This window comes from Zingiber officinale, chromosome 1A (genome assembly GCF_018446385.1).
Source record: "Zingiber officinale cultivar Zhangliang chromosome 1A, Zo_v1.1, whole genome shotgun sequence".
NCBI classification, from domain to species: Eukaryota; Viridiplantae; Streptophyta; class Magnoliopsida; order Zingiberales; family Zingiberaceae; genus Zingiber; species Zingiber officinale.
The window spans coordinates 7,454,091-7,466,335 of NC_055987.1; the positions used below are offsets into that span (position 1 = coordinate 7,454,091).

Below are 12,245 nucleotides of genomic sequence, written 5' to 3' on the forward strand. Positions count from 1 at the left end.
AGTTTGAAGCTATCCCGTAAATTCACTTTACTTGTTCCGCCTTGCAAGTCAACTTTGAGTTCGACACTCGCAAGCTTTTTAAAGATGGCGTACTTGGAGATAACTCTATTATCCATCAAGTTAGTAGTGTTGACTATCACAATAATTAAAAACTATAAGCATTCTTAATTACAAAATTCTTCCATTCCTTTAAAGATGTATCGAATAGCCCTTGCATTTATTCGAACAACACAAACCGGTTTAAATAATAACTACAAGTAAGAATCACCATGCATCAAAGAACCCTTCCCTTCGTTCAACCACACAATATTCTAAATCTTTCGAAATATTATTTTCTCATATAATGTTTCTGATAGAATATCTACAATATTTTGATGAATTCGCCTTAATAACGTGCGACGTACTGAATTAATGCTAAGGATTTAACTTATGGTAAGTTTTTAGTTAATATGATTTTAACTTTTAACCTTTCAATGTTACTATTACAGTAAAAACAAATATTATATATATATACTTTTGTATGCATTAGAGAATGCCTAAATCCACCACGACAAGTAGATATGCAAATCTGACCATGTTGAATCAGGTAAATTGATACTAAAATGGCACGAACAAAAGGGACCAATCAAATAATTCATCCTTGTTCATAATTCACCATTGATTTCCATAATTCTATTGAAGAACTTGGGATTTTGACGATCAAGTTCGTGCTCAGGTGGTTTTCCACTTTTCCTTTTCCCAGCGCATGAGTCGAGCTTTTTCCCTATCGTCAGCTCTACCTGGAAAGCGAGCAACTAATGTGTTCATACACGCTTACAAGAACAGCAAGTCTACTTGGTCTCACTACTATGCTTTCTTCCGAGAAAACCGCTGCAAAGCTTTAGGCAATTCAACCTCTTCCTTCTGTCTCTTAAACGGTCTCTCCTCAGTTTTTTGCTCTAAGAAGGGTCTCTTCGCCTTAAAAACCCCTTCCTCTTTTTTCTTGGTCCTCTTGCTCGGCTTATTCCTACCTTTGGTCTTCTTCTTGAAGGTAATGTTTTTGGCTGCGTCAATTGCAGTTTCCATTTCCTCTTGAATTTCCTTCTTGGTTGGATTTGCTTTGGTCCTTCGTGGCTTGAGAGTACCAATTTTAGTTGGCTCCAACATGATTGTCTCCGGCTGAAGCTTATCGATGAGGGCATGAACTTCCTTCTCCCTCCTCTGTTTTTTAGTTTCATAAGGGTTCGCAACCCATGAATCAAAGTTAGGCTCACCAGCTCCAGGAACAATTATGGAAGACAAACCCATGGAGTGGCCAATACCCAGAACATCTTCATATGGTCGAAAACAGACTTTTGCTAGTTGATATCCTTTGACCATTTCATGGCTCATATATTGTTTATAGTCTTGATTCCCTGAGTCTCTCCAGATATGAACATGAGATTTATTTCCTAGCGCGAGCATGCCCTTCTGACTAAAATCCAGCATCTGAGCATGCGCAGTATATGAATGGAGTAGGCCAAACTTCCTGATGTCCCATAACTTGATCTTGTGATCCATGCCAGTTGTGGCCATTAGATGACCTCCCTTGTGGAAGGCAATGTCAGTGACAGGGCCAAAATGACAAAGCATAGTAACCAGGGGCTTTGCGCTAGTCGGCTTCCACATGGTGACTTTGCCAGCTGAATGGCCCAAACCAATAACGGCATTATAAGGATTGACTTGCATCACATCAGTTCGGCCTAGACCAGTTCGGTAATTGGCGACTATGACACCTGTGCTCACATCTTGGTAATGGAGTTGAGCAGATTTGTTCACTGAAGCCAGGAGGAAATGTTTGTCTAGAAATTGAAGCTTTAAAGCTGCACCATGCTCCTGCAATTGAAAACAGTGATTAAACAGTATGGAAAATAACAAAAAATCTAATATAATTACAGAAGTATTCTTGTAATCAAACAGTGAGACAATAGTTAAACGATAAGAAGAATAAGGATGCTGATAAAGTTCACATGGTTAACCAGTGCAGAGTAGAAACCAATTCCATAGTGGCAGTGTATCATCTATGAAACCTGAGATAGGACACTAGGTGGCTGAAACCGTAAAATGCCATCAGCAATAAAGGCTCTAACACAAAGGTTCATGATTGATGCTGGAATTAAAGAAGTTACAACAAATCAAATTCACTGAATTTGCAGAAGTTATGAACAGAAGTACTCAGGCAATGATCAACCGAAAACCACCAAAAGGAGTTGAGCTAAGCAGCTATAAAGTTTATGATGCACTACCTTTAAACAATGGATCTCTGTTCCTCTCCAATTGTATATGTAGGGATACCTGCCAAAATTTATGAGTGAGCCATTTTGACCATTAGTTAAACTTCAAATAATCACAGAACATAAACTCAAAAGAATGACATGCTAACAAAGTGAAATGTGCAAGTCTAGAATCATGAAATCACAAGCTAAGGATATCTCCATTATATCACATGCAAAGAGTACATTGGATAACGAGGTCCAATGAAATTTCACTCGAGTACGAAGAATTTCCATACAAACAAATTTGACCTGGCTTGCATTACTAATCTCAAAATTTATATTTAATAAGACTTGCACAGAGTTTCCTGTAGTATTAATATAAAGCTTGCAAGCAGATTGAATAGCAGGACATCTAGAATAGATCTTTTTAATTTTATGCAGAAGCAGAACAATCAAGTTGAGCTCCATTTGCAAATTTAGGAATATTAAGCTGAAGCACACATCATTAAATATATTAAATATAACTTGCAAAAGTATTCACGTAATGTTAATTTAAGCATGGGAGCAGCTTGGGTTGAAGGATACGTTGAACAGATATATCCTTTTAATCTCACATAAGACCACAAAAATACTACAACCTAGTTGAGCACCAACTTGGGTTTCACATGAACATCCATTTGCACACTAAAAATTATTAAATGAAGCATGCATCATTCAGGCCAGACGTAATTTTTTCTGTTAATAGTTATGGAAAGGTGCAATTCTACCCTGAGATGGTAAGGAATGTCAAGACAATGTTACACTACTTTGATCATGGAGTTCCTGCATATTTAATAATGTTGGGTAAAGATGCTACTCATCCAAGGCAAAGTAAATTAAAAAAAAAAAAAGGAAAGAACAAATCTATACAAGTTTCAAGACAATGTCATGGTAAGGAAGTTAGATATGATCACTGAGCCAAATTAAGAAAATTGTAGGAGATGTTACTTTTTCTGAGCAACTGCAAAAAACTGCTCATTTTGCAAGAACACAACATCTCGAACAGTCTCTCGAACCTAAAACGAAAAGCAAGTGATATTTAGACAATCAAGATCTTTATATGCAAAAAAGATTTTAGTGATGCAGCGTGGATTTAAAAGCATCAGGCTAATGTCCACACTCAAAACTCAGAAAGGGAAAAACTATAAGAATTGAAATATTAATTCATTATGTGGGATTAAGACCTCTTTTCTAATCTCAAAACACGACCAATTCTTCTGAAAATAACTAACCTAGCTCTAAAAAAACATAAGAAACTTTTAAACATTTAAACTAGATGTTAAAATAAACACTAAATTTATCCCCAAACTATGGACTACTCCCCTTATAATTCATGTCTGATACGAAACACATGCTAAATGTGATTGTCATGTCTGATTCCTAAAGATACAGTTTGCTCAGCACATCTTTCTTACCAATGACAATTGAGTATTTTGGAAGATACCTTCCACTAGAAATTCACTTCTCACAATTGCTAAAACTAAAAAGTGTCCTCTATGAATGAAAATAAAGGTTTCGAGATTTCCTTTGCTACAGTGCATCAGAAATTTGTGCTATAATCTCATACACAGCCAATTACATGAAACAAATGTAATCTCAAAATACATTATGATGCATGACATTTTGGGGTTAACTTAGCATACATGGCTGGAATCAGAAACAAACCTGAAACTCTTTGATTAAATTCATGTTTAACATATCTATCATTGCCAGGTGGCCTTTACGGCCTCCCATCACCATATAACGTCCACTTGGCGTGTATTCCAGTTTATATGGACCTAAATCTGGAAAAGAACAGCAAGACACAAAGTAGGTAAAAATACAATGAAACATTTATAGCTATTAAAGTTGAAAAAAGTGTACTAGCACTGATAATAGAATCGTCAAAAGTGTCATAGAACTGAAAGTATTTTGGCACAACTAAATCATTCATATCTCAACACACAAACCAAGATAAGCAACATTTTACCAGGTAAGATCATATCAAATGGCTTTCTGAAACTTGAAATATCCACTTCGCGAACTATGGACTCTTGTTTGATCATCCATGTCTTTTCTAAACCTTCAGGCTCCAAATAGCCTTCCTCGCTAGGCAACAACCACTGAAATATATAGGAAAACAAAAAGGGACTCAACTTACTTCAAGAAAACAAAACAACCATATACCCTTTTAGTTAAAAAAATTGAATTTATGGAGGAATGCAACAGTGGATTAAATGGAAATACGGGGCCTCATAAAATAAAAAAAAAGGTACAGTATTGTTCCAGGGACAACCTAGGTTAATACAAAAGCAGACACATAGTATAGATTTTAGCTAGTTGGATATTATATAGGATTGTCCCTTCTGGAAACAAGCAGCAATTCAGAATAACAAAAAACAAGGCCAGAGTAAAACATTCAAATCCAAATCCTAGCATGTAATGAAAATCCCTAAAAAAACAACAGGACACAAGTATATAGACACTAGACAGTATTAAGTTAGGTACAGAAAAACAAGAAACCATCAGCCCTAATGAACAAAACTTACAAGATCCAATGGCACTGACAGGATTTTGTTGCAAGCACATTGTCGTGTGATCCTATCTTCTATAAAATTTATGATATAGTAGGGCTTTTTACAAAAATAAGAGGTTCTGTCAAAATTATTTCAGTAACTTAGGGTAATTAAATTATGTGAAAGAATTGTAGCATGGCTTGAGGGAGATACTTCACATTTGAGGGAAGGTCACCCTTGAGGTGTGACACCTGATTCAAGAATTTTTTTGATCCAACACCAAGAATAAACAGGGGGACAAATCTACTACGAGATACACCATGTGGATCATTGGGTTTGTATGTGAATTGTAGAATCCTATCTCTATTTCATTGGTTCAAGTATTTCTCCGACAAGTTTAACAATCATAAATTATAATATTATTATGGCAGTAATTAAATTACGTGATGTAGTGGGTCATCCAATAATTTGGAAGTAGATCTGATTGATGGATCAGTATAAATGGAGCAATAGGTAGCAATATATTGTACATCTTTTGGAATAGGGCATAGGGCAGAAAAGCAAAAAACAGTTAAAAATTTCGAACTAACATTATAAGAAGAGAATAAGTATAAGAAATGAACCTTTTCTGCCTTAGCAGCAGCTTTTGCTGACTGTCCATATAATTTTTCCCTATTGGCAAGCTGACCTTTCAGTTTCTTGTCTCGTAACGTCTGTCATGAAAAAATAACAAAATGAACAATCAATCAAAATGAAAGGTACATAATGATGAAGGATATAATTCAGAACATATCAATAAAGCACACCTCCAAATTAGCACCATCACCACGCAAATATTTTCTTGCTCTTACATCCAACTCATCGGCGATCTTCTGTAAAGTCAGCACTCGGAATAATTACAAAAAGAAAAGCCTCAATTACCAATACTACATTATCTCAATAAATCGTACTCCTAAAGACAAGCAGCATTGGACAGAATTATTAGCAGTTTCAGCAGAATAGAAAAATGAAATTTCACAGATTGATTTCAACGAAAATTAGGAAAAGCATGTTAAAACGGGAAGGGAATATGCATCAAAGTCCAAACAAATTAAAATTTATAGCTTTCAAGACACATTAAACTCAGGAAAACAAAAAACATTGAAGCAAGAGGATGAACATTTTTCCATATCACACGATGAAAGGGTTCATTGTATCGTAAATCTACATGAGCCATCAAACCGCTGAGCAACTAAAGCAGTAAGGAAAAAAGTTGAATCTTTGAAACGTACCTGTTGTGTTGCAGAAATCATTCTGTTGCTATTTATAGTTCTTGATTTACCACTATCTGACAAATTAAAATCATATAGGATAAATTTTAGATAGTTGTAAACAGAATTTCCGGTGCCGACCCGTGCCGCTCGATACCGGCGGTTTAGAGCGAAAAATTACCTGGCGGCGAGTAAAGGCGACGGTGCGACAACGACGACGCACGGGATCAGCACCGAGACGCCGTTCCGACGCGCAAGAGTGAGAAAAGGAGAGCGAAAAATTAACTGGCGGCGAGCAACGGCGACGAGGTACGACAACGACGACGAGCGGGGGTGTGCGGCGCAACAGAACCTAAAACCCTAAAAACTTAAATTTGGAAATATATAAAACGTTTGCAAATCAGTTGTCCATTATTAACAGTACTAGTATAATAACCGTTTATATATAACTTACAGGATTTTGTTATGTCGCATAGTTAACCATTATTGTATTTTTTTCAGAAAATAAGATTTAAGGTTTAGATTAGAATACAGTAGGTAAGTTAAAAAAATTATATTAATTACTCACGGAATATGGTGGCAAAAGATGAATATGTTCGTCTTCAGCATCCCCGTCAATTCGTTCCAAGGTCAATACGAAAGAGATAAATCACGGACGACTATTAACTTTTGGAATAATGACTAACACATAAAGAAGATATTTATCTCGACTTTATTGAGATTCAAATTTCAGTCAGAATATGTATCATAAAATGTGTGACATAATTATATATATAAGATTTGATATCTTGTACATTTCGCTTGTGCAACGTTGCTATGCAATTGAGTGAGATAAAGCATCCGGAAGACTCATTCGGGCAGCAGCATCAGGCACGGCCGTGCAACGTATCAAAATTAACTTATATATTATATAGTTATTGTTGGACCCCGTGGTATTTTGATGTGATCAACCAAGTTGGTTAGGTCATGCTTTGTGTTTAATCCATGTGTCTGAGTGTGCAGGAGCTTAGGAGCACAGGAAGTCGAGCGGAAGACGCAGCTAGCGAGAAGGACGACACGGGAAAGGAGCCGACGGGCTAGGTGCGTCCGAAGGACGAGAGAGCTGCGGAAGAGTACTCCAGTGGGCGTGAAGAGCGTGCGCGGGCGTTCGAGGGACGTTAAGCCGGGACGGAAGGCTGCTCGAGGAGAAGGCCGGGAATTGGGTTCGGGTGAGCCCTATTCTGGTTGGCCGCAATCACCCAAAAGATCGGAGCGTTGGAAGTCAAAGCAAGCTGGAAATGAAGCCAAGAAGCTGAGCTGCAAGCTTGAAGGCGCCTTCAGCCAGGTTGAAGGCGCCTTCAACCCAGTCAATCCGACCGTTTGCCTTTGGATAGAGTTCTATCCGATCACTCGCTTAGAGGCGCCTTGGAGGCACCTTGGAGCTTCGAGATCAGATTTCCAGAGGCTATTTAAAGGCCCCTGGAGCTAGGAATTCAATAACAACTCAAGCAATCATTGTGTAGTCATTCTTAGCAATAGTTCTAAACTTCCAAAGTGTAAAAGGCTTCTCCGCCTTCAGAGAAGGAGAAGTTTTTTACTGAGCTTTTCATCGCCCTGGATTAACAACCGTCTTAGTTGTAACCAGGTTAAATCCCTGTCTTCTCTATCTTTCTGTATTTAGTTTTTTATTGCTTTACTATTTCATCACTATTGCATTAATTGAGTTGAAATCCGAGGAGGGTAGTTTCATTTTTATTTTCAGCAATTCACCCCCCCCTCTCGTCGGCCTCCGCTGCACCTACAATTGGTATCAGAGTCTGATCGCCTCAGAAGGACTAACCGCCAACTGAAGCACTACGATCAAGATGATGGCCGGAGCGAATATCCATCCCCCGAAGTTCGATGGAGATTTCGCTACATAGAAGCGAAAAATGGAGGTATTCTTTAAAACAGACTTTGATATTTTAATTATTATGAAATATGGTTTTACAGCGCCGAAAGACAAAGAAGAAAACACATGGAGCAAGAAGGAGCAAGCCGATTTCGTCGCCAACGGAAAGGTTGAGTTCCATCTACTCAGTGTACTATCATCTCAGGAGGTAAATCGGATCGGAAGCTACGCCTCCGCGAAAGATCTCTGGGAGAAATTCCTGGAGCTTCACGAAGGTACCTCCGAAGCGAAGCTAGCCAGGCGCGACATCCTCCGAACTCAGTTGACGAACCTCCGGATGAACCAAGGCGAGAAGGTAGCGCAACTCCAAGCGAGGAACAAAGAACTAATAACTCAACTCACCAACCTTGGAGAAGAAGAACGAACCGGGACTCAATTCGATACGCGCTCAATGCCTTCCCGAGAACTCCCGAGTGGACATCCTTAGTAGATGCTTACTACATTTCTAAGGATCTCGAGGTAAGTACATTGGAACAATTGTTTTCAACCTTCGAATTGCACGAATCCCGACTTGGAGAAAATCTAGTAGAGAAGTCGAACCTCAACATTGCCCTACAAGTCGAAAAGGACGATCCTGACTCTGAAGCGACAATCGACGAAAACGAAGCTACATTAATGGTAAGACGCTTTAATAAGTTTTTTAAATCTAACAAATTTAGATCGCAGTCAAGTAAACATCATCAAAAGAGAAGGACTGTCCGTTGCTACAACTGCAACGAAGAAGGGCACATTAAGGAGGACTGCCCAAAATTGAAGAGCAAACAGAAGAATAAGGAAAGGAGCAAGAAGTCAGCTCGAACCAAACACAACCTAAAGGCCACGTGGGATGATTCGTCATCCTCCGAATCGAAAGTCGAAGAATTCTCGGGGTTAGCGCTAATGACGAATCATCAGCCGGAAGAAGACTCAAGCACAGAGATGAGCATCGATGAAGGGGGAGGAACATCAGAAGAAGAAAGCAGCAGTGAAGGGGGAGCGTCACCAGATCAGGTAAGTAAGGTACGCAATCTAACCCCGACTCAATCTTTTAAATTTATTAAAGCTCTTTCTAAAGAATTAGATAAATTAGAAAAAAAAAATGAAAATTTGAAATCAGAAAATGAAAATTTAAAATTGGAAATTGAAAAATTGAAATCTGATACATGCTTAAAGATAAATGTTTTTCCAAAATCAAAACTTAAAATTTATGGAAAATTAAACTGGTATATAAGGAAGCATCAGAGTCAACTTAGGAAAATTCCTAAGAATTATATACCCCCTAAGTTTTTGACTAATCCTGTAGGAAGGAACCTTTATTGGGTTTCAAAATCTTTGCTGGTTTAAATTTCTCTTTTAGTTAAAAGCATACAGTGAGAAAATTAAACATTGAAATTCTTTATGGAAGTTTTGTCTAAGGAAGTGATTGTTGCTCCAATAACCAAGAAGGCCTAGTGCCTCGTCACGACCTGGAAGCTAAAATATTGAAAGAAAATATTTAATTAACTTTCTGAAAAAACATTAAACAAGAATTAAATAATGCTTTGAAAGTTTATCAAACATTTTTTAAAATAAACAAAAATTTCTTTTACTTAGAAAATTTTCTTGAAAATTCTAACTTAATTTTTTTTTTGTTAGAAATTTTTTCTCCTGGAAAAATTCTAGAAAACTTCATTTGACTTAGAATTTTTTTTGGGAACATTCAAAAATTAAGTTTAACTTAGAAGTTTTTTTAATTCTAAAAAATTTACTTTTGCTTAGAAATTTTTTCTGAAAAATCAATTTAACTTATAATTTTTTTTTCTAAAAAATTCATTTCTACTCAGAATTTTTTTCTACCTTAATAATTAGTATTCTCTTATGGTCTGTTTGGGAGGAGGTGAGGGAAGGAGAAGGAAGGGGAAATAAGGAGAAGGAAAATTCTGAACCTCGTTTGGGAAGAAGTGAGGAAAGGGAAGGAAAGGTAAGGAAGGGTAAGCTTTAACCTTCGTTACCCATGGAAATAGAGATTTTCTTACACCCCAAATTGGAGTGTAAGGAAGGGGAAGGGAAAACAAAATATTTTTTATTCCAATTTTATCCCTGTTCTTAATAGTTTAAGAAATATTTCAATTTCTAATTTTACTATATCGTCGGAGTTCAATTTCCTCACCTTCTTCACAGCTCGCTTGCTACCAGATTATTAGAGGAGGGGATTTGACACGTCTTCTAATTGAATTGAAGGAGAAATTATTTTTGTCGTCAAAATTTAAGAGGATATCTACTATTTTTTAATTTTTTCATCAAAATTTAATAAGTTTTTAAAGAATAGAAATTCTCGTTATCAGTGTTATCTTTCAAATTTTTTCATTTAAGATTTTTAAAATCATTATTTTCTTTATTTCTCATTTAATTACTTGATTATCGATAATTCATTGTTTTGTTATGAATAGTATAAAAAATTAAATTTTTATTAAAAAAAAGCTAATTTAAATGATAATATAAAAATTATTTATATTATTAAAAATATCTAATTTATATTTATAAAATAAATATTAATATTATGAAAATTTTCTAATTTAAAAAACTAAGGGTATTATTGTAACTTTATCTATTTAACCTTCATTCCTCTTCCTTTCCTCCCAAACAAAGTAACACATGTTACGTTAATGAACCTTCCATCCCTCCCAAATAAGGAGAAGTTAAATACTTTACTTTCCCTTACTTTCCCTTCCTTCCCCTCCCTTCCCCTTCCGTTAATGAACCTTCCCTCACTTCATCAAAACAAAGGGTTATTGGTACCCCATTTTTGCTGTGATCAAAGGGGGAGAGACAGGTACAAGTTTAGGGGGAGTTAGGAAAATTACCTATTTTTTTTTTTGAAAATATGTTGTAATTTTATTTATTGCAAAAGTTATGCTTAACTGGTTAGTTTAGTAATTTTTCTTTAAATATTACTTTTTATGTCTATTTTTTCTCTAACTTGAACTTGGGTTGATGCACATCAAAAAAGGGGGAGATTATTGGACCCCGTGGTGTTTTGATGTGATCAACCAAGTTGGTTAGGTCCTGCTTTGTGTTTGATCCTTGTGTCTGAGTGTGTAGGAGCTTAGGAGCACAAGAAGTCGAGCGGAAGACGCAGCTAGCGAGAAGGACGGCACGGGAAGGGAGCCGACGGGCTCGGTGCGTCCGAAGGACGAGAGAGCTGTGGAAGAGTACTCCGGTGGGCGTGAAGAGCGTGCGCGGGCGTTCGAGGGACGTTAAGCCGGGATGGAAGGCTGCTCGAGAAGAAGGCCGGGAATTGGGTTCGGGTGAGCCCTATTCCGGTTGGCCGCAATCACCCAAAAGATCGGAGTGTTGGAAGTCAAAGCAAGCTGGAAATGAAGCCAAGAAGCTGAGCTGCCAGCTTGAAGGCGCCTTCAGCCAGGTTGAAGGCGCCTTCAGCTAGGTTGAAGGTGCCTTCAACCCATTCAATCCGACCGTTTGCTTTCGGATAGAGTTTTATCCGATCACTCGCTTAGAGGCGCCTTGGACCCTCGTTGGAGGCGCCTTGGAGCTTCGAGATCAGATTTCCAGATGCTATTTAAAGGCTCCTGGAGCTAGGAATTCAATAACAACTCAAGAAATCATTGTGTAAAAGGCTTTTCCGCCTTCAGAGAAGGAGAATTTTTCTACTGAGCTCTTCATCGTCCTGGATTAACAACCGTCTTGGTTGTAACCAGATAAAATCCCGGTCTTCTCTGTCTTTCTGTATTTAGTTTTTTATTGCTTTACTATTTTATCACTATTGCATTAATTGAGTTGAAATCCGAGGAGGACAATTTCATTTTTGTTTTCAGCAATTCACCACTCTCTTGTCGGCTTTCGCTGTACCTACCGTTGTAATATAATATATCTATTATTTAATAACAGTTTGTATAAATTAATTTTAAATTTAAAGAATAATATTCGGAATATTCAATGCTGCTACATTTTATTTTTTTTTAAAAAATAAAATTAATTTTAAAATTTTGAATTCATGTTAAAAATTAATTATAATTTAACATAATATTAAAAAAGTTAAATATCTGAACTAGGTTTTCGAAATTATTATTTTTTAAATATTACGATATAATTTAAAAACAGTTTTCAAAATTATCTTTGAGCTTTCTAGAAAAATTTTGATGTCGACTGCGTTGATCGAGCTAGTTAGATAATTTTTAATAATTCATTACTGAAGCAGCATTGACACGTCATTTCGATTGACACTGGACCGGCAATGAGAGACGTTAATAAGGTATGGCGACAAGCAATGGTACTGCGACACAAGTAGTGTTTAATTTGGAGAAGAAGGAATAGAGTT

At 36.8% G+C, this 12,245-nt stretch overlaps 1 protein-coding gene across 2 annotated transcripts; it reads right to left on the reverse strand.

Annotated features, from left to right (window-relative positions):
* Window positions 1-575: 575 nt before the first annotated feature.
* On the reverse strand, window positions 576-6,392 carry LOC122016858 (probable U3 small nucleolar RNA-associated protein 7). 2 transcript variants are annotated; one of them, XM_042574294.1, is made up of 9 exons: window positions 6,200-6,392; window positions 6,040-6,095; window positions 5,575-5,637; window positions 5,392-5,481; window positions 4,243-4,375; window positions 3,939-4,057; window positions 3,222-3,289; window positions 2,265-2,313; window positions 576-1,854 (listed from the first exon to the last, which is right to left on the reverse strand). In XM_042574294.1, exons 2-9 carry the CDS (start codon window positions 6,058-6,060, stop codon window positions 847-849), a joined length of 1,551 nt encoding a protein of 516 aa, XP_042430228.1. In that variant the 5' UTR covers window positions 6,061-6,095; window positions 6,200-6,392; the 3' UTR covers window positions 576-846. The 2 variants fall into 2 exon arrangements, with proteins under 2 accessions (XP_042430228.1, XP_042430219.1); XM_042574285.1 differs by having other exon boundaries at window positions 5,575-5,640.
* Window positions 6,393-12,245: the final 5,853 nt, after the last annotated feature.

Bases quoted from the DNA above. Each gene is read 5' to 3' on its own strand.
- LOC122016858 (XM_042574285.1), bottom strand. From the start codon at position 6,060: ATGATTTCTGCAACACAACAG. The intron at 5,482-5,574 runs GTGTGCTTTATT...TTTTCATGACAG, and splicing joins GTGATGGTGCTAATTTGGAG to ACGTTACGAGACAAGAAACT. The intron at 4,058-4,242 runs GTAAAATGTTGC...GTTCTTTTCCAG, and splicing joins ATTTGATATGATCTTACCTG to ATTTAGGTCCATATAAACTG.